This window comes from Otolemur garnettii, unplaced genomic scaffold, assembly GCF_000181295.1.
Source record: "Otolemur garnettii isolate 467f Iridium unplaced genomic scaffold, OtoGar3 scaffold00174, whole genome shotgun sequence".
Classification (NCBI taxonomy): domain Eukaryota; kingdom Metazoa; phylum Chordata; class Mammalia; order Primates; family Galagidae; genus Otolemur; species Otolemur garnettii.
In genome coordinates, this window is record NW_003852569.1 from 1,372,073 (window position 1) to 1,394,126 (window position 22,054).

Sequence of the window (22,054 nt, forward strand, 5' to 3'; positions counted from 1 at the left end):
AGACTCGCTTGAGCACAGGAGTTGGAGGTTGCTGTGAGCTGTGATGCCATAGCACTCTACCCAGGGGGACAGCTTGAGGCTCTGTCTCAAAAGAAAAGAAAAGAAAAGAAATATAACACTGCTGATAATATATAGAGAAAAAAATCTCCAAGATACATTAAATGGGGGAAAAAACCCAAATCAGACATTAATTTATAAAACAGAACTTCTCATGTATTTATTTTATTACTATTTTTTAAACAAGGTCTTGTTCTATTGCCCAGAATGGAGTGCAGTGGTATGATCACAGCTCACTGTAACCTCAAACTTCTGGCCTCAAGTGATGCCCCCACATCAACCTCCGAACATGCTGGGACCCAGGTGTGATGGGCCTTGCCCAGCCCTTCCTGTTTACTAAAGAATATATACACATGTTATTAGTCCTGGGCTGGCAGTCCCTGGGTGAGAAAGGTTCTGTAGGTTTGTTCTTAAGTTGAATTTGTATGTAAGTTGCAACAAGTACCTTACCTATTACCTATAATAGCTTCCATTTGTAAATGCCAGTCGAAGGTCAGTTTGTGTTTGTAACTCAGGGACAACCTATAACTGTCAACTCCCGTGCGTAGCAGTGACTGTGCAGGGTACTCTCGGGTACTACATGTAGTACCAACTCATTTAATCCTCACAACAATACTTTATAGTAGGGTTTATTGTCAACACCCCCATTTTACACATGGAAAAACTGAGGCACAGAAGTTAACTACCTCATCCAAGGTCACACAACTAGTAAAGTGCCAAACCCAGATTCAAACTCAAGCCTTTGTGGCTCTAGTCTAGGCTCCTAACTATCATGGCACACAGCACCTCTAAACTAATACACACTAAAGCAAAGGGCTGGTGGGGACTCTTACACCATATAATTCTAATATTTTAAACTTCTTAACTATGTTTGTGTAATTTCCTATAATAACATACTATGCACCGGGTGCCCCAAAGTCGCCCCTGAAGTTGCCATACACAGAGAAAATGGGAAATTACAGCTAAATGTCCCTATAGTTGCAAAATATTTATAGAATATTCTCTACATGTTGGCCACCTCTATAAAATTTTGTAATGAATATTATGTAAATACAGGTGCATTTAGCTACAATTCCTCATTTTTCCTATGCATGGAGACTTTAGGGGCAACCTTTGGGACACCTTATACATAAACAAAGAGAAGCAAAGCAAAAAGACTAAACTTGGGGTCAGAGGCAGGACGTCTGAGTCCTGAAAAACTCCTATTAATCTGTGAGCAAACTACTTAATCTCTCTGAGCCTCAATTTTCTACCTGTAAAGTGGGGGTGACAATGTCGACCCTGCTGACATTTTAGGCAGTGCAGACAGATGTGCAGGAACAAGGTGAAAGTGCTTTGCAATCTGTAAATCCCTTCCCAAAGGCCAGGCAGCTCTAGAAAGCCTGCAAGGGGAAAGGAGTGGATGAAGCAGATTCTCTCAACAAGGGCTCTTTCTGGCACCACACCCTCCAGAACCAAAGAAAGCAGCCAAGGCAAAAAGCCACACATCTCACCCACAGTGCCAACCACGAGCCGTAGAAGAAAGCTGGGGCTCCACAACACTGGGTGATTTTAACTGCTGTTCAGAGCTGAAGTGATCTCAGAGCTAGAAGCAGGCTTCAGGGAGCTTCAGGAATGCCCAAAAAATAAATGTCTGGCAGGGCAGTCTCTACAGGGGACTTGAAGAGGCAAGGTGAAAAGTGATGCCTTCTCGAGAGAACAAGGAGCCTGCTCATCCCCAGGTAAGCAAGCAGCCTCTAACCTCACAAACATTCTTGGAGAGAAGCCCAGCCACCTCCAATTACAGGCAGCCTCTTCACACTCTTCAAACAAACCTCCAGCTCTGACTCACTCCTCACAGCAGGGAGGGAGTAAACACATAGCTGAGGGGTTAGAGATCAGGACGCCAGTGATGGGAGATCAAGAGGAGGCTCCAGAGGTTCTCACACCAGCGGCTTCTGTGAGGAGGACAAGCCTGCATCTTAGCTCTCACCTCCCAGGCTTCTACAGGGGCCACGGGACTGGGTGAAGGGCTGGGGCCAAGTGCAGATTCTTTCTCAGAGGAAGTGAGGAAAGTGGGGATTGCTCCCAAGGGCAAACCAGCAACCTGATTCACCTTCTCCCTGGGTACCTCTCACCCCCGTCCTCACTCCTACCCTAAATGCACATGGGCTCTCAGTCTGTCCCTTATCCCGTCTGCTCTCCTACCTCAAATGCGCATGGGCTCTCAGGCTACTGTAGGAGCAGCCACTTCACTGCTCCCAGCCTGAGATATGGGAACCCTTGTGACAGTGGTTCCCAAGAGATCAGGATGAGGAAAGCCCCATAAAGTCAAAGAGAGCCAGATGGCACTTGGTGCCCGCCCTCCCCTCCCCTTGGGGACACTCCCAGCCAGCTCACAGGTTTCATGCACTTGCCCATGCCTTCCAGGTGCTCTCTGGGCCAGAGACAGCCTTTTGTGAGTATGACAGCAGGTTAGCCAACAAAACAGGTATTTATGTGTTATCTGGCTACCTATCCAGAGGCATGGGCTGGACAAGCTCTGTGTAGAGGGCTGACCGGGTGATGGGGAGGTGAACTAGAAAAAGGGATTTGGGTGGCGCCCTAAGTAGGGCAGCCCTTCTCACTACCTGGATCCCAGCAAAGGAAAACACTGGGGGCTGGCAATGAGATTGTGTCTGTAGAAGGGAGGAGGCTCCTGAACCCCAGCTCCAAAAGAGACACCCTTTTGCTAAGCTAGTCTCTCTGCCAGACACCTGCCAGGTAACCAGTCAGCCTGGAATGAAGGGCAAGTTCCTCAGTGCCCTCCTCCCCTTGCTTTAGTCTCTGACTAACCTGCTTTGTGATTTTTGCTTTTGTGTCCTAGACCTCAGAAGACTATTTCTTTTTTCTTCCTTCATCAATCCATCTTCATTTTACCCTATATTCTCTTTTCCTCTTCCTGCCTCTATTGGCCAGGTTTAAATCTGGGGCACCAGCCTTCCTGGCACATACCTATTCCTCCAACCAAACCTTCCCAACCCCTAGGACACAAAGATATTTCACAAGACTATGCACTGTGACCCAAAGACGCACGTATCATAATTAATAGCAGGCTGGGAAGCTAGTCCCACCTGCTCTGAGCACATGAATTTGGAACCGAAACCATCTGGGTGTATACTCCCCTCCACCCCAGAAAAGTATGGCCACATGTCAGTCCCCAATGCCTGGTGATTAAGTAACGCTCCTCTCTCAGATCTTCCCTGTTCCTTCCTCCCCTGGCAAAGCCCAACATTCCCCAAAGTCCTGGCAGCATTGAGACATTAGCTGCAGGCCTCCTCAGAGTAAGAACCTGGCAATAAACAGGAGAAATGGAATGGTGTGAGGAGGAATTTATGAGCTGAGTTTAGCAAGTACATGAGTGAACAGAATAAACAGTCATGAAAGTTGAAAGGTTTGTCTGCCCAAGACTTTCTTCCCCACACAAGTGTCACAGAGCCAGGACATCCAACATTTTAGAATTCATTCATTCCTTTGGAATAGACATCAAAGACTCCAGATGAATTCTCTCTTAAAATGCAAATATTCTGACCCAGCAATTCCACTCCTAGGTTTTTCTCTCCAGGAAAAATGAGAACATATGTCCACACAAAAACCTGCACACCAAAGTTCATAGGAGTATTTTTCATAATAGCTAAAAGTGTAACAGAAACCTTTATCCATGGTACTTACTATTCAGTCATAAAAGGAATGAAGTACTGATTCATATTACCACATGGATGAATCTTAAAAACACTGTGCTAATAAAAGAAGCCAGTCACAAAGGATCACATATTGTATGACACATGTACACGGTATGTACAGAATAGGTAGATCCACAGAGAAAGCAGACAGGTGGCTGCCCAGGGCTAGGGAGATTGGGGGGAAATGGGGAGTGACTGTTAATGGGCTGGGATTTCTTTATAAGGTGATGAAAATGTTCTAAAATTGATTTACTGACTGTACAACTTCATGAATATACTAAAACTCATTCAATTATATACTTTAAATGGGTGAATCTTACAGTATATGAATTATATCTCAATAAAGCTGTTATAAAGATTATATGGGGCGGCGCCTATGGTTCAGTGAGTAGGGCACCGACCCCACATACCAAGAGCGGCAGGTTCAAACCCTGCCCCAGCCAAACTGCAACAACAACAAAAAAAGGCCGGGCATTGTGGCAAGTGCCTGTAGTCCCAGCTACTTGGGAGGCTGAGGCATGAGAGAATCACCTAAGCCCAAGAGCTGGAGGTTGTGATGAGCTATGACATCGCAGCATGCTTTGTCTATCAAGGGCGACAAAGTGAGGCTCTGTCTCTGAAAAAAAAAAAAAAAAAAAAAAAGATGATATGATCCTCATGGTGAGCCTTTAATAAATCATAGCTCCAGTTTAAACAAACAACAACAACAAAAAAAACAAAAATGAGGCTCAGGAAAGTCTTAGTATTTAACTACTTCAGCTTCTAAAGTCCTAAAGGAATATCACCTGTTCCATATGAAAATAAAAGTTCAGGCTTGGCGCCTGTGGCTCTGGTGGCTAGGGCGCCAGCCACATACAACTAAGGTGGCGGGTTGGAATCCAGCCTGGGCCCACCAAACAACAACGACAGCTGTAACCAAAAAATAGCTGGGCGTTGTGGCAGGCGCCTGTGGTCCCAGCTACTTGGGAGGCAGAGGCAGGAGACTCGCTTGAGCCCAAGAGTTGGAGGTTGCTGTGAGCTATAATGCCACAGCACTCTATCCAGGGGGACAGCTTGAGGCTCTGTCTCAAAAAAAAAAAAAAGAAAGAAAGAAAAGTAAAGTTCAGACAGCAGCTGAGGAAAAAATTCCAAATCCAGAAGGCACCTGTGGCTCAAAGGAGTAGGGTGGTGGCCCAATATGCCAGAGGTGGTGGGTTCAAATCCAGCCCGGGCCAAAAACTGCAAAAAAAAAAAAAAAAAAAAAAAAAAAAACCCAAATCTACCCAACTGTTGAGAGAACCTCTCTAGCCAAGACAAATTGGAAAAAAAATTAACAGTAAAAAGGATTTTTAAATGCAGATATTCTAAGGAAGGGTAACACTGACAGATCACATAGAGAAAAGCACTTTATCAAAGAGCCTAGAGCAGGAGAGGACCCCAGCTGCCTTAGCCAGGATGTCAGAGAAAGGAAAGGAGGGCAGGGCCCAGACAGGATGCCACCCCATTAACCCTGACCATCCCCTGCCCACACATGACCAGTCCTGGCTGAGTTAAGACCAGCATAAGCTACCCAGGTCTTCATTCAGTGTCTATCTACAGGCCCCTCTTGCTCTTAGGACCCACACTGGCACAAGGACCTAGATCATCGAGGAAAAGGAAAGGAACAGACAGGAATAAACAAATGTCAGCATAATGAGAGGAAGCAAACCTTGACCAAACCAGAGAGTTTCCAAGACTCTTCCTCCATCCCTTGGCTGGGTGCTAAGAGGTTGGAATGACCTAGTCTAAGCCGGTAGCTGAACCAGAAGCAAAATAATAGCACTTACTACATCCAAGAGCAATACTTAATGTTTCACACATATTACCTTATTCAATCCTCACTACAACTTTATGAGAAGGGTACAATTATTATCCATGTTTTACAGATAAGGAAACAGAGAATGGAGGGAAAAAAACTTTTTTATTTTTTTGAGACAGTCTCACTTAGTTGCCCTGGGGTTGAATGTGTGGTGTCACAGCTCACAACAACCTCAACCTCTTGGGCACAAGTGATTCTCTTGCCTCAGCCTCCTGAATAGCTGGGACTAGAGGCACCCGCCACAACATCCAGCTATTTTTAGAGATGGAGTCTCACTCTTGCTCAGGCTGGTCTCAAACTCCTGAGCTCAGGCAATCCACCGCCTCAGCCTCTCACAGTGGCAGGATAATAGGCTGAGCCACCACGCCCAGCCTGAGAATGAAGAAATTCAGTAACTTACCAAGGTGATCATGGGCAAAGCAAACATGGAAACCCTGCCTAGAACCCACCTTAGTTGGCTTCTCAGAGCCATGCTCTTAGCCACAATGCTATTAGCAGAGATCACGCTTAGCCAGAAACTGACAATCACACTGGGAGGTTGGGAGGGGAGCCTGTAAAAGGTAGGACTATAAATCTTCCCGTAATTCCTGCAACAGGAAGTCAATAGATGTCTAAAACTGATAAACCAAGAAATATCACTATGAACATATTATTTAGAAATGTAGAGGTAAACACCAGACAAAACAGCCAAAAGGGTTACAAGTGGTTACTTCCATGGAACAGAACTTGGAGTAGGGAACCATTTTCTTTTTTAAGGCCTTTTGATATTATTAGATCAACTTAAAATCATGCACGTACACGCTCACTTCAGCAATACATATACTAAAATTGGAATGATACAGAGAACATGGCCATATTTAAACATTTTTGATAAAAAGTGGTTTAAGAAGGGAGGGAGGGAAGAGAAAGAAAGAAACAGAGAAAGAGAGATAGAGAAAGTGAGACGGAGCGAGGGAATGGAAGAGAGAACAGAAGGAAGAAAGGAAATTAGGATAAGGGAGGCAGGGAAGGAAGGAAGAAGGGAAAGAGAGAGGAAGGGAAGAAGGAAGGAAATCAGAGATCATCAATGCCAAAGTCTAATGTCATGGACATCTTTTGCCACAGAATTTCCATTCCCTTCCACTGGTGATACACAGGTCTTGCTTTCAAGATTCTCTCCTCTGCTGATAATCCTACAGGCTTTCTTTTTTCTTTTCTTTCTTTCTTTCTTTTTTTTTTTTTTTTGAGACAGTTTCACTTTGTCACCCTTGGTAGAATGCCATAACAGCATAATAGCTCACAGCAACCTCAAACTCCTAGGCTCAGGCGATTCTCTTGCCTCAGCCTCCTAAGTAACTGGGACTACAGGCACCTGCCACAACACCAGGCTGTTTTTTATAGACAGGGGCCTCGCTCTTGCTCAGGCTGGTCTCAAACTTCTGAGCTCTAGCAATCCATCTGCCTCAGTCTCCCAAGTGCTGGGATTACAGGCATGAACCACCAAGCCTGGCTCTTGCAGGCCTTTCAATCAAGGAACCCTACAGTGAGACTCTGTATCTAAAAATAAAATGTAAAAATAGAGCGGCACCTGTGGCTCAAGGAGTAGGGTGCCAGCCCCATACGCCAGAGGTGGCGGGTTCAAACGCAGCCCTAGCCAAGAACTGCAAAAAAAATAAAATAACAATAATGTAAAAATAATGTTTAAAAAACACACACAGCGTATTAGCTGTATTTCCTCATCTGTATGTGCTGCTCTAAGGCACAGGGCCTGGCTGGTGGGGAAACAGAATCCGAGGCTCCTCAGTCCCACTAAGATACTTCAATTGGTTCAACTCTCTTGTTGACTCTAGAAGAAACATCTGTCTATGTATCTGTTCACCTACTCATTTTGCACATGCACCGAGCACTCTTCAGTGTGTGACTGTATGACAGGTTCCTAGGGACTGTCCAGAGCCATAAATTCTACCTGCAAGCTGGCTCAGAGGAGAGGAATCCAGGACAAAGCCCATCTCCTGACTGATTGTTTACCATCTCCTCCCCCTCCTTAAGGGCCCAGGAATGTCTCCAAGATTAGATTGGAGCAGTGATTACTTCATTCCCAGCTATGGAATAAAATAAATCTCAAATCCCACCTTAAAAAAAAGGAATAAAAAGAGAATTACTGTCTTCTCCTTGCTCTAGAGGTCTCTGGTTAAGCTTCAAACTAAACTATGGCTGGAGACTCTCTGAATTCCTTGCTCACTATTTTCCTACCGACTCTTTCTGCTCCGCCAGACAAGCAGTGAAAATATCAAGAAATGTCAGAAGGTGACCATTCTCAACACTGCCAATGTCTGGTCTGGTCTTGTACTTCATTCCGGATCTCTTTGCTACAGCAAGCAAAATAAAGCACAAACATCCTCTGCTTTATTTATTTCACACATAGTACCATTTTCTCTCAACCACTCCAAAGCAGTGAGCAAGAACATGGAGTAGGAAGCCCATAATGGCCAGCACCTGTAGTCCCAGCTCCTCAGGAGGCTGAAAGACAGCTTGAGGCCAAGAGTTTGATGCCATAATGCACTATGATGGTGCCTGTGAACAGCCACCGCACTCTAAACTGAGCAGCGGTGAGACCCAAGAAGAGAAGGGAAAGGAGGGAAGAAAAAGTATAGAGTGGGACTTGGGGCTGACACAATGGGGGATGGATTTTTTTCATCTCTTGGGGGGTCCCACAGCTGGGAGAGCAGCAAGATACAGAAGACTGAGGTTGGGTCTGTAGCAAGATCTGGACTGTAATATGGCAGAAACACTGATAGCTTGGGCAGAATGGAAAGGGGACTGTCAGCAGAATTAAATGATCATTAGTATTTTAAACTTGTAATAAGCACCTATTCCACAAAATATTCTTTGAAGAACCATAATCCAGCGCAAGCTGGGTTAGCTCTACCTCACATGCTGAGACAGGCAGAGGGTAAGGGAATCAGACGGGGTGGGAGGTGGGGGGTGATACGGACTCCCTATCACTGTGGCTCCCATTTCACTCGCCCACAATAGCTTGGAAATCCATGAAGGAGTACACTCCTGTGTGGGTAAGCTCCCCGGCAGAGCCTAAGAACACTCAGCCACAACATTACCCCTCTCTGCCTCTGGAGAGGAGAAATCATTGGTAAGCTGGAGTGGGGAGAGGAACAGGGACAGAAGGCAGGACAGACCAGGTTGCACTAGCAGGACGCCCCTTCTCTCCCCAGGCCTCCTTCCAAATTGTCCAGAAGCCCTCGCATGGGTCACGTCCATTTCACTCTCAGACCCCAGGGAGTGCATCCCCTTTATCCACCTTGCCCTGGGCTGGGCGGCCGGAGACAGAAGCAAAACCAACAAACAGACCCCGGAAGCTACCAGCGGGCCGAATGGGGGAGGGGAGCCGGAGAACTGCAATGAGGGAAGGAGGAGAAATCTGAGACCGGCCGTGACCCAGCAGGCGGAAAGGCCCATCCCTCCCACAGTCCCTGGCCAGTCTCGCCAAAGTTAGTCCCACCGCCCACTCCCAACCCCCAACTTCCAGTCCGAGTCCTAGGATTTCAACCTCCACCCTTTTTCTTGTTATCGTCCACCCAAAGCACCATGAAATTCTTTGAATGGTCTCTGAGGTCACAAGGCTCCCAAGAAAGCATAATCCGCCTTGGCGGGGCACAATGTCCAAGACAGCCCAGCGATCCCGTCTCTGGAGCTCACTCTCCCACGACTGGGTCTAGCAGCCCATTAGACGCCGAGAAGCATGCTCAGAGACCCGCGGCCCGAGCAAGGGTTCCCAAGCGTCCAGTCCCAGGCGGCAGCCACAGCGTCCTCCCGAAGGGCTGGGACGCCCAGACACCGCAACTCTCAAAAGAGTCTCCGTTGCATGACGTCCCAAGACCGCCGCTGCTGGTCTCTGGCAAGAGAGCAGCGCCGGGAAGCGCTGACCCCACGGAGCCAGACACCAGGTGGCGCCGGGACGGCAAGCTTCGGACTTACAAACAGAGCATACCGGGCTGGAGGGAAGGCGGTGTGGACGCTTTTCCTTACCGCGGCCTGGTCCTCCGGGTGCACGTCCACCAGGGTACACCAATTCCGCGTCCCGTTCATTTTCCCCCTCGCCGGACTCGCAGCACACCACCCCACCCTCCGCCCCGCGGCCCGGTGCCTCCTAGGCGGGCGCGCTCGGACCCGCCCCGGCACAGACGCGTCAAGGGCGGGGGCTGCAAGTTCACCAACTAGAGACCGCGCGGGGTGGGCAGAGCCAAGAGGCTTTGGGACACGCCCCATCCGTGCTCGCTTACATTTGCATAAAGGTGGGGTTGGGGAGCCACTTGGGAGTGCCTAGTTGTACAGTGCCAGCTGACACTCCTTCACATTCTTCATTATTCGTTCAACTCTCCAAGATCAGTGTTGGTCAAAGGAAATCAGTCTGTTCTTAGAGGGTGAGGAGTTGAAGCGTGCAAAAGCTGCTGTACATTCTCCTTTCTGTACTTGCCGGCCTGTAGGACTTGCAGAGCTGAGTAAACCTTTCCTCCAACGCAGAAGGCGGGCACCAAGGGCCAGCTCACTCATACCAGTCTAAGCCAGTCTGGCAAGTGCCCTTCCCTGGCAAGAGGCCCAGGCCAAAGTCAAAGGCAGCTAGGTGGGGCTTGTTTTGTACAAACTATTATACTAAAAGTGCCCTTATATGGTTGGGAGAGGCGGGACACATTGCCTTAAAAGGAATTCGTATTCTTGGGCAGCACGTGTGGCTCAGTGGGTAGAGCGCCGGCCCCGTATACCGAGGGTGGCGGGTTCCAACCCGACTCCGGCCAAACTGAACAAAAAATAAGCGGGCGTTGTGGCAGGCGCCTGTAGTCCCAGCTACTGGGAGGCTGAAGCAAGAGAATCGCCTAAGCCCAGGAGTTGGAAGTTGCTGGGAGCTGTGACACTACTGCACTCTACAAAGGGCGATAGAGTGAGACTTTGTCTCAAAAAAAAAAAAAAAAGGAATTTGTATTCTTGAGAAAGGATGAGCCTCCACTTCTCCAATGGCGAAACGCTCCCCAAGCCTAGGTCAGGACCTTGAGGGCCTGCAAGAGAGGGCTGGCCAAACAGGACCCTGGAGGCTCCTCCCAGCTCAGCTGCTCTGAGCAGATGGCTATGGTCCACATGAACAAAAAGCAGAATAGGTGTGCCCCTACACTCGGCAGTAGGCTGTGGTGAAGGGCTAGCTCCCTTCTCAAGGCAACATAGGGGCAAGGATAGCAGAAACTTCCCTATCTTCCAGGTAGGGGTTGGGTCCATGCCAGTTGGAAATGGAGGGATGGGCTGGGCATGGTGGCTCCTGCCTGTAATCCTAGCACTCTGGGAGGATGAGGTGGGTGGATTGCTTGAGCTCATGAGTTTGAGACCAGCCTGAGCAAAAATCAAGACCCTGTTTCCACTAAAAAAAAAAAAGAAAGAAAGAAACTGAGGCAAGAGGATCGCTTGAAGTTGCTGTGAGCTATGATGCCACATTACGCTACCCAAGGTGATAGCTTTCAGAGTCTGTCTCAAAAAAAGAAAAAAAGAAAAGAAAAGGTGGCACCTGTGGCTCAAAGGAGTAGGGTGCAGGCCCCATATGCCAGAGGTGGCAGGTTCAAACCCAGCCCCGGACAAAAACTGCAAAAAAAAAAAAAAAAAAAGAAAAAGAAAAGAAAAGAAAGAAAGAAAGTTCTAGCTTCGGCCTTCAAGCTGTAAAGTTAATATAACCTTTTCATAAAACTCGGCCATCTAAATAAGCCAGGAAAAAGAATGAGAAGACGGGCCAAGGATTTCAATATAGATATATAATATTTAATTTGAAATAAAACCAAGGCTGGATTGAATTGGGACAGAACAATTTGCAGAAAAGTATGGAATTTTTTTTTAAATCAATGAAATTACAAGTCATTGTTGAGAACAGCCTTCCTCTTCTCACAAGTTCCCTATAGAAGCTGCTTAGGAAATAAGAGGTGAATCAGCCCCCTATTCTGTTCCCCACCAGGGCTTGGCTCTCCTTAAAATCCAAAGTAGAAATAAATCCTACTGCTTTTTGCCAGTTCTACCAACAGTCAGCTTCTATTCCAGGCAAAGCCCTGAATCACAGACAAGCTCCTGAAAAAATAAAGATCCCTTGGTTCTCTACTGAAGTTGTGCGCATCTGATCAGAAAAGCCACAAAGACGACCAGAGGGACTGAGACCTTTACTTTGGAAAGCTGTGTAGACAGGAGTCAAGGTTCCTAAGTACAACTACCTTATAACCACATCTGTAGTCAAGAGGAAGGAGAAGAAGGACGGAAACCCTGAGCAGAACCAGGCCCCCACCTTATCATGGCTCCACCAAAGTCCCTCTCATAGGGGTTCGTTGGTAAAGAAGCCAGCAAGCAGCTCTCTTGACCAGTCACTGGGGCAGCAGGAAGGCTGAGAGCCCTGGGTGGGGAAAGGCAGGTCTTTGGAGAGGTATGAATGTGCAGATAGAAGTGGCAAGAAGAGCACCCTTATCTCCTCCCTCTGGCTAAGGCACTGAGAAGAAAACAGCAAAGTTGGTATGGTGAAGATGGTAAAGGATAAAGGATCCCTTACCAGCAGTTCTCAACCTATGGGTCGTGACCCCTTTTAACTTTATTAAAGGGTCTCAGCATTAGGAAGGTTGAGAACCACTGCCTTAGACCCAGTTGCCTGGAGAAGACAAAATAAAGGAACTGGAGGGACATGGGGACCACCACATGGGTCCCCTGACTGTGCAAAGAGAAGCATTTGAGAAGTGGGTAGAGCCACGCCTGCGTGTCCATTACCCATAACATTCCCCTCACCCTGTCCCAGAGCGAGAGGAAAGTGGGCTGCAGAAATCCAGGGAGCAGACTAGCTGAGGGTATTTCCTGAGCCTTAGGGTTAAGGGATAAAGAAATAAACTTTATACACATGGCAATTCCTATCCCTTCCTACCCTGCTCAGTCCTCTAAGAAAACATGCTGACCATCCTTCCACTATGAGGGAGATAGGCATCGGCACTTAAGGGAGAGGCTCAGTTGGCCTAAAATATCCACTCCTCCAGTGGAAAGAAAGTCCATCTATCAGCTTACTACTGACGTCTTTCTTTTACACCCTCACTCAGACCCCTCCCTGTCTTAGGTCTGAATAACTGGGTCACCCACAGGCATGAGGAATGTTAGGTGGGCAGGGCAGAGCAGGGTTGACTGGGATAGGACTGGTTTCTGAGCCCTCCTAACAGGAGCTAGTCTGCAAGTTGCTCTCTGTAAGCAGTGATGCGATGGATGAGGGATCGTAGACACTGTCGAATTCCTCATCTGAGCTCAGCCCTTCATGTTTGAGGGCTGACTCAGCAGCTGAGCGGGAAGCTTTGCGCCTAAGTCAGAGAGAGAATATTGGTAAGGTAGGGAAAATAGAAAATTTGAGACAGCCACCCTTTTCATGCTAAACTCTGATTTTTCTAAGGCAGTGGTTCTCAACCTTCCTAATGCTGTGACCCTTTAATACAGTTCTTCATGTTGTGGTGACCCCCAACCATAAAATTATTTTCGTTGCTACTTTATAACTGTAGTTTTACTACTGTTGTGAATCATAATGTAAATATCTGATATGCAGGATGTATTTTCATTGTTACAAAGGGGTCATGACCCACAGGTTAAGAACCACTGTTCTAAGGCCTAAAGTCAGTCACAAGATCTGAGATTTAGGGACCTAGGGTACAGGATGGTGGCTGAGACAGAAAATCATGGCTGAGCAAGGTGGCCTTCATGCCTTTAACCCTAGTGCTCTGGGAGGCCAAAGTAGGAGGATCCCTTGAGCAAGAGCAAGAGCAAGACCCCACCTCTACCAAAAATAGAAAAACTAGCTACTTGGAAGGCTGGGGCAGGAGGCTTGCTTGACCCCAAGTATTTGAGGTTGCTGTGAGCTATGATGATGCCATGGCACTCTAACAGGATGACAGAGTAAAACTCTTATCTCAAAAATAAATAAATAAATAAATAAATAATAATACTGGCTTCCGGTCAGGAATAAGTGACTACATAGTCCTATCCTAGAGGTTCTCCTCCTTAGCCAGAGCCCTTCTAGCTCTGTGGTCCCTATGAAGTAGATGGAAGAATAGCTCATACCAGGAGTCCTTTTCCAGGGATTTGATCCGGGCCTGGAGTTGTTCATTGACCTCATGCTGCTCCTCCAGCTCCCGCTGGGCCTTCTTCCTCAGGCCATCCAGTCGCTCAATTTCCTCTTCTGCTTCATCCACCTGCCGCTTCAAAGCCTTCACCCTCAGGCTCAGCTGGGCGGGATACCAAGTCCCATTAGGAGAATATCTGCTACCATGGCCCAGGACCCTCTCCGATCTTGACAAGGGATAATTTCTCTGGAAAAATGTGACTGTGGGCAAGTCCTTTGTCCTCTCAGGGTTGTCTTGGGGATTAAATGGGTGAATATATGTAGGACACTTAGAGAACCCAGAACCTCACAAGCGCTTAATACTTGCAACGACTGCTCTAGTCTAGGCCTTTCAATCTAATCTCCCTGCCTTTATACAGGAAAGTCCAAGTTTATGAGAAATACTGGAAAGGGGCCTCCCTGGCCTTCAAGTAAACATGTAATATATATTTGCTCCACAGCTAAGGGCCCCAGTGCCAAGTCCTCACCTGGTCTTTCTGGTTATTGACATGCTGCCGCTCATCATCAATCTGGATGGACAGCTCTTTAACCCTCCGCTCCAGTTTTCTGTTGGTGGACTGCAGAACTGTCTTCTCCCTGAGGTTGAGGTAGAAGGATGTCTCTGGGTATCACCATTCCTAAAGGATCCTGAACTTAGCCCTCTCCTGCCTCTAGGAACTTCTCCCAGCCACGAGCCCACCTCAGACTGGGGAGGAGCCAGGGTAGACCCAAAGAACCAGGGAAATTGAGGTCATTCCAGAGTTTCTGCAACTCTCCCTGCTTTTTATCAGGAGAAAAGAGCCAGGTTGGCCAAGTCTAAGGTGGAAGATAGCGGAAGCCCCAGAGAGAGGGAAGAAGGAAAAGAAGGGTGGAGGGAGGGAAGGAAAGAGCAAGGACAGGCTCATGTCACCTTTCTTCAGCCTGTAGCCGCTCCTGCAACAACTGATTCTGGGACTCAAGCTGAGAGAGGCTGGCACTGGGCTTCTGGAAGCCTTCTGAGCTGGCCAACCGGGCCTTCAAGTCCTTATTCTGAAAGGGACAGAAAGCTTCCATGGTTAGTACTCCACTAGTCCTTCTACCCACTCCCTCAGCTCTATCCCCAAGACTCCCCACTCTGCCCCTCACCTGTCTCTCCAAGGAGATTTTGTCACACTCCAGGTCCTGCCGAGCAGACCTCTCCTGCATGAGCTCTGTCCTCAGCTGATCCACCTGGTGTGGATGGGTGAGAGGAACCAGATACAGGGACAGCTAAGGACAAGCAAGCAAGCTGAACCAAGTGAGGCAGAGTAATTGCAGGATGGTGTGTGAACCATGAATCCCCCCAAATTCCTAGGCAACTAAATCCCAGCTTATTCAAATGTAAGGAGATACAAAATTTAAACAGGGCCTCCTCAGTCCCACCAGGACCCAGTATCCCTTCTGAACCAAATCTGCCCCAATTAGGAGACAGAGCAGCCCAGACCACCAGGAATCCTTCCCCAACTCAAATTCTTGGCTTCTCTCCACGTAAGGAAACTTGCCAACCCTCCCCAAAACAGACAAGACCCTGAAGCAGACCAGCCATGCACAAAGTGTGCAACCAGAACTCTCCAGATTACGAAAGATAGGAGGGCAGAGTTGTCTCTGAGAGGTCTGAGGGGTTATACAGTCAGGGGTAGACACAGATGAGGGGTGAGGGGGGCTACGTGGTCCTGGCCACAAGTCACCCAGTCTGTTCTGAGAGGTCTGAGGAGTTATGCAGTCTGAGGGGTGGACACAGATGAGGGGTGAGGGGGGCTACCTGGTCCCGGCCACGAGTCACCCGGTCTGTCAGGAGCTCCACAGTGTTCTTCTCCTCATCTAGCTCAGCTTCCAGCCGCGAGACTTTTTCCTGTGGCAAAAGGACAAGGTTAACTCTGCCCCCAAAGGCTAGACACTGGAATGCCAAACTCAGACCAGCACCCTCTGGAACTCCAGCTCCACAGACTTCTCTTGCACATCCACCACAGTTAACCTTGTCCCTACCCACCACCTCCAGGAAGCCAGCGCCCTCTGCTGACCAGGTGTACTAGCATGGTTGGGGTGGTGAGGCCTGCTCTCTGGAGCAGGAAGGCAAACCCCAGAGTCCATTCCTCACTTGAGAAACCTGTCTCTAACGGGAAAAATGAGCAAGAAACCCAAGTACCTGGCCCAAAGCCGAGAGGAAGAGATACAGAAACTGAAGCACCAGAATACAGACTGCAGGAACAAAGTCAAGCCAGGCAAAGACTAAGAGTATGTATGTGGGGCTAGACTGCTGGGTTTGAAAATCAGATCTGCCATTTCCTGGCGGAAGAACCATGGACAAATTACTAAATATCTCTGTGCTTCATTTTTCCTCATCTATAAAATGAAGAAAATAAGACTATTTACCCCATAGGGTTATTCTGAGAATTAAATGAGTCTAAGGGCCTGCCACACAGCACAATATGTTTGCTGCTGTTGCTGTTATTATTATCAAATACAGCACATTGAAGAGAATCGTTCACTCTAGAGGGGGAAAGCTCCTACTATGCACACTCAAAACCAGCAGTGTTACCACATCCTCCAAATACAAAAGAAGCCAGAAATCCAAGTTTTTATGTGATACCAATAAATTTCTACACACTGGTGATTAATTCAAAGTTGTTTGAAATACTGCAGCCAAACAAAGCCATCATGGGAGGTTACCAGTTTCCATCTCTAGTATCTAAAGAGGATTTTGAAGTCTCACCTATGCCAGGACCCAGAATGCCTGGCCACCACAGGACACCCCCAGCGTCCCTACCTCAAGGCTCTTCAACTGCCTGGCCCGGTCCTCCTGGGAGCGCTTCTTGCTCTCCGCCTCCTGCTCCAGCCCCTGTAGTCGCTGGGCCAGCAGCTCTTTGTCCAGCCGGGCTGTGTCCCGCTCAGCCTGAGATGCCTGCAGGGCCTGCCTCAGCCTCTGGATCTGAGCAGGCAGAAAAAAATGCAACAGTTCAGGGTAGTAAGAAGGTTGGGGAAGAGAGGTGGGAGCTGCTCCTAGAGAAAGAAACATTTCATCACTGCACTGTTCAGATTCACCAGTACATGATGACAGTAAAAAGTAGATCGACTTTTAGTCCCTGTTCATTGTTTTAAAATTCCCTACAAATTGGAATCACCTGAGGAGTTTTTAGGACTACTGATCCTAGGTCCCACACACAGAGATTATGCGGGAGTTTAAGTGATATAGGATACAGCGTGGACATTAGAATTTTCTTTAATCTCCCCAAGTGACTAATGTGCAACAGAGCTTGAAAATCATTATTCTACAAACAATGTTTATACCTAGGATGGACAACTCCCTCTACTTCTGTACCTAGGGTGGCCAGCTCCCTCTACTCTGCCCTACCCTAGCCTAATGTCACTACAAGACATTAGACTAAACCTGGCACCCAAAACTCTTGGCCTCAGGTTAAGAGGCAATGACCTTCAAATCCAAGGACCATAGGACAATTCACACCCTCCTGCCATTTAGGCTCTTACCTCATCCTGAAGCCGGTTCAGCCCCCCAGAATTCTTCTCAGCCTCACTGGCCCAATCCTTGGCCTGGCGCTGGGCGTCAGCCACCTCCCGCCGGGCCTTCTCCTTGTAGTCCTCCAGCTGAGCCTGCAGCTGCTGTAGGGCTTGCTTAGAGTCTTCTCCAATCTGCCCCAGCTAAAACAGAGAAAAACATTGTTCTCTCCAGGCACAGACTCCCAGGACCCTCCCAAGAGCCTTCTACCCGCCAAGGCAGACCTCTCCTGCTGCTCTTTCCTGAGTCTAGGTTCCTAGTAGGGCTAATACTTACATACAGATGCCTGGGCCCAAACCCTAGCTCTACACTTACTAGAGAACACAGGCAAGTTACTTATCCTCTGTGAGTCTCAGTTCCTCCTCTGTAAAATGGGATAATAATACTACCTACATCATAAGATTGTTGTGAGAATTATGTGAGTTAATTACATAAAGTTCTATACTTACAATAGTGCCTGATACAAAGTAAACCTTAAAGGACTGTATTTCAGCAAACTCAACATGTCAATTATTACAAGACGTACTACTAAAAAAGAAAAATCTGCCAATTGAAACATGATATATCATCGATTATAAGATACAATACAACTTCAGAGATGATTAAATGAGCACTTTTTTCAGTAACAAATGATAAAATGTGCATTTTAGAACTAATACATTACATGTTTGCTCTAAAGTAAGATTGGGAAGAGAACCTTATCAGCAAAAAGCCATTTATTCCATGACCAGCCTGACCAAGTGAGAGACCCTGTCTCTACTAAAAATAGAAAAACTCGCTGGGCATTGTGGTAGGCATCAGTCATCCCAGCTACTTGGGGGGCTGAGGCAAGAGGATCACTTTGAGGTTGCTGTGAGCTGTGATGCCATGGCACTCTACCCAGGGTGACAGAGTGAGACTCTGCCTCAAAAAAACCCAAAAAGCGGCTCGGCACCTGTGGCTCAAGTGGCTAAGGCACCAGCCACATACACCTAAGGTGCAGGTTCAAATCCAGCCCGGGCCTGCCAAACAATGATGGCTGCAACTAAAAAAAATAGTGGGTGCCTGCGGTCCCAGCTACTTGGAAGGCAGAGGCAGGAGACTCGCTTGAGCCCAGGAGTTGGAGGTTGCTGTGAGCTGTGATGCCACAGCACTCTACCCAGGGCAACAGCTTGAGGCTCTGTCTCAAAAAAAAAAAAAAAGCCAAAAAGCCATTTTTCCCTTTCTTGCCCCTTCCCCTCCCCAAATTTAAAATATTACCAATCTCCATGAGGTATATGAGGACAAGTAAAAGGAAAAAAAAATTTTTTTTTTTTTAATTGAACGGTAACTATGTACATTAATGCACTTCTGGGGTACAGTGTGGGGTTTTCACATGCAATCTGAAATACTTCCATCAACTGGTCAACACAGCCTTCATGTCATTTTCTCAGTTATTGCTTTAAAACATTCACATTCTACTCTTAGAAAGATTCACCTGTACCCCTAAAAAAATTTTTTAAAAGAATAAAATTCTACCAATGAAGATTCTTGTGTTTAGGTTTTACTGACTTCTAAGGTAGCCTCCCCTGAGATGTTCTCTAAGCATGAAGACCACAAAGGAATGAGTGTGGGGGAAGGGAGGTAGGAAGGATGCCACTGTCAGAAGATCTGACCTTGGCCTTAACAGTGTACTTGAGGAAAGCAAATGTCACATGTCCTCACTTCCGCCCTAGGTCAGCTTCTGTGCATGTCCCATGTTCTCACTTCTGCCCCAGCCCCCAGGTCAGCCTCTGTGCCAGCCAGACCTCTTCCTAAGGGCCCAGGCCTCCCCATGCCCCACCTCCTTGTTTAGTCGGTCCACAGTCCTGTCCAGCAAATGCTTTTGTTCCTCCAGCTCAGCCTTGCTCCGCCGAAGCACCTCCCGCTGCTTCCCTTCCTCCTCTAGGGCCCTGCTCAGCGCCTGCTGCTCCTGCCCTAGGCGGGCCAGCCCCCGCTGGGACTCCTCCAACCTCGCCTCTAGTGCTCGCTTGGCCACTGCCAAGCTCCCCTCCTCTTCCTGGGCTGCATTCAGGGCCTCCTCCAGCCGCTGTTTCTCTACCTGGGGGGAGATGGAAAGAGGGTTGGACTGAGAGAAGGCAAAGCCTGGGCTCAAGCCATTCAGATAGGTAGATGAGGGCGGCACCTGCGGCTCAATGGAGTAGGGCACTGGCCCCATATGCCAAAGGTGGTGGGTTCAAACCCAGCCATGGCCAAAAACTGAAAAAAAAAAAAAAATAGGGAGAGGAGAGGAAGAAAGGAGGCATTTATGAAAAATGTGGACATTGAAAAAAAGGTTCAGAAAACCAGAAAAGAAATCAAGACATTAAGAGTAAGCAAAGGATGGGAGATAGGAAACAAAAATACCAGCTCAAATTCTACAACATTCACACCTAAGGAAATAAACTGAAGGTTAACATAGGGTCTGGGAGGCAAAACAAAAGACACTAAGGGCAGAATAAAACTGAGCATTCAATGTGGGAGTATTTGCCAGGGCTAAGCAGAGGGGACCAGGAGGAAGCCAACACTGGGAGCCAAAATACTGACCTCAAGCCGATGCACCTTGTCCCGAAGCCGTGCCTCCCCTGCCTCTCCACCCTCCGCCCTGCCTCGAGCCTCCTTCAGCTGCTGCTCCAGACCCAGGATGCACCGGCGGAATTCGTCATTTTCCTCCTGGGTCTCTCGAAGGGTCGTTTCCACCGCAATCCGTCTCTGCCCCAGCACTGATATCTCTGCCTCGGCCACCATCTTAGCCTACGGACAGCCCAGGGAATGGTGGCTCAGACCCCAGGGTTCAAGGCCATTGACAATGCCCAGGAAAGCTATCCCAAAGAGAGCCCAGAAGAACAAAGTTTAAGTAAGGGTGCAACAGCCGGCCAGAAGCATTCTTGATAATCCTGCCCCCTACAGAGATACAGCAGTTGCCAAGACCTAGTTGCCTTTAACCACACACCTAGGAGCAAGGAGCTGATGAGTACATACCCATGACAGGTAACATGCCACACCCTCTGGCTCCTTAGCCCTCAAGACCCTCAGCCTCCACCTCTGAGTCCTGTGCCCACTCCCCTTGCCTTGGAAGCCTCTTCACAGTCCTGTCTTAGTTGCTGGAGGGTCTTTTGCAACTGGATGTTCTGCTGTTCCAGCTCCTGGACTCGATCAGCCTCAACCCTCAGGACTGCCAGCTGCTTCTCCAACTCACAGTCCCGGTGTCGCCCAGCCACCTCCTGGCTCTGCTGCTCTGCCTGTAGCTCCATCAGCTTCTCTTGTGTCTGGCGCAGCTCCTAGAAGGGAAGGAGAATGGTGATGAGGCACAAAAGCCACACTGAGTAACCAGAATGTAGAAGAATTGAAAGTCTCTTACATTGCCAGAGGGAATATAAAATGATGCCATCACTTTGGAAAGCAGTTTGGCAGTGTCTCAAAAAGTGAAACAACTAAAGGAGTGCAAATGGAATGCAACACGAAGACATGATAAATGCCTGAGGTGATGGACATCTGATTACTTTGATTTGATTAATACACATTGTATGCCTGTATCAAAACATCACATGTATGCTAGAAATATATGCAACTATAACATACAATAATTAAAAATAAAAGTAATTTTTTTAAAGTGAAACAAAGAGTTACCATATAAACTACCAATTCTGCTCTTAGGTATATACCTAAGAGAACAGAAAATATATGTTCACACAAAAAACTTGTACATGAATCTTCATAGCAGCATTATTCATTATAGCCTAAATAAAGAACTAGCCAACATTCATGAATTGATAAATGGACAAAATGTGGTATGTCCATAGAATGGAATGTTATTCGTCTATACAAAGGAAAGGAATATTGACAATTGCTACCCTTAAATGTTGACAGAATGTTGAAAGGGAAAAAAAGCAGGCACTTGAGCTACATTACAGAATTCCAATTATGTGAAATATCCAGACTAGGCAAATCCACAGATACAGAAAGTTGCCAGAGAAGAATGGGTACAGGGCACCTTTTGGGATAAGGGAAATGTTCCGTAATTAGATAGTGGTGATAGTTGTACAACTTTATGAATATACTAAAAACCATTAAATTGTCTCCTTTTAAGGGATGAGTTTTTTGTTGTTGTTGTTTTGAGACAGAGTCTTACTATTTTGCCCTGGGTAAAGTGCTGTGGCATCATAGCTCACAGCAACTTTAAACTCTTGGGCTTAAGCAATTCTCTTGCCTCAGCCTCCCAAGTACCTGAGACTGTAAGTGCTCGCCACAACACTCAGCTATTTTTTTGTTGTAGTTGTCATTGTTTAGCTGGCCTGGGCCGGGTTCAAACCCACCAGTCTCAGTGCATGTGGCTGGTGCCATAACTACAGGGGCATCGAGCCTTAAGGGATGAGGTTTTTTTTTGAGACAGGAGCCTCAAGCTGTCCCCCTGGGCAGAGTGCCTTGGCATCTCAGCTCACAGCAACCTCCAACTCCTGGGCTCAAGCGAGTCTTTGCCTCTGCCTCCCAAGTAGCTGGGACCATAGGCGCCTGCCACAACGCCCGGCTATTTTTTGGTTGCAGCTGTCATTGTTGTTTGATGGGCCTGGGCTGGATTCGAACCCGCCACCTTGGGTGTACGTGGCTGGCGCCTTAGCCACCTGAGCCAGAGGCGCCGAGCCAAGGGATGAGTTTTATGGTAAGTAAAATGTAACTCTAAAAAATGTATTATGTGGAGGGAGAGTGGATGCAGGTATGGACAAAACGAGCCTAGCTGTTTAAAAAATATATATTGACGGCTCGGCGCCTGTGGCTCAAGTGGCTAAGGCGCC

The 22,054-nt window shown here is 47.6% G+C and overlaps 2 protein-coding genes across 4 annotated transcripts in view; both read right to left on the minus strand.

Moving 5' to 3' along the window:
* Nucleotides 1–9,722, minus strand: part of TUFT1 (tuftelin 1) — a 48,037-nt gene extending 38,315 nt beyond the window's left edge. The window contains exon 1 of the mRNA XM_003800367.3: nt 9,619–9,722. Within this exon, the coding sequence (XP_003800415.1) occupies nt 9,619–9,678 (60 nt within the window). The 5' untranslated portion in view covers nt 9,679–9,722. The remainder of the gene's footprint in view (nt 1–9,618) is intronic.
* Nucleotides 9,723–11,366: 1,644 nt separating this feature from the next.
* CGN (cingulin) overlaps nt 11,367–22,054 on the minus strand; it is a 29,599-nt gene continuing 18,911 nt past the window's right edge. For all 3 annotated transcript variants that reach the window (XM_023519413.1, XM_003800368.3, XM_023519412.1), the window contains 11 exons: nt 20,333–20,542; nt 19,809–20,015; nt 19,066–19,323; nt 17,237–17,407; nt 16,518–16,679; nt 15,513–15,602; nt 14,858–14,941; nt 14,643–14,761; nt 14,221–14,329; nt 13,693–13,856; nt 11,367–12,941 (listed from right to left, as the gene is read on the minus strand). In XM_023519413.1, the coding sequence (XP_023375181.1) occupies nt 12,800–12,941; nt 13,693–13,856; nt 14,221–14,329; nt 14,643–14,761; nt 14,858–14,941; nt 15,513–15,602; nt 16,518–16,679; nt 17,237–17,407; nt 19,066–19,323; nt 19,809–20,015; nt 20,333–20,542 (1,716 nt within the window). In that variant the 3' untranslated portion in view covers nt 11,367–12,799. The remainder of the gene's footprint in view (nt 12,942–13,692; nt 13,857–14,220; nt 14,330–14,642; nt 14,762–14,857; nt 14,942–15,512; nt 15,603–16,517; nt 16,680–17,236; nt 17,408–19,065; nt 19,324–19,808; nt 20,016–20,332; nt 20,543–22,054) is intronic.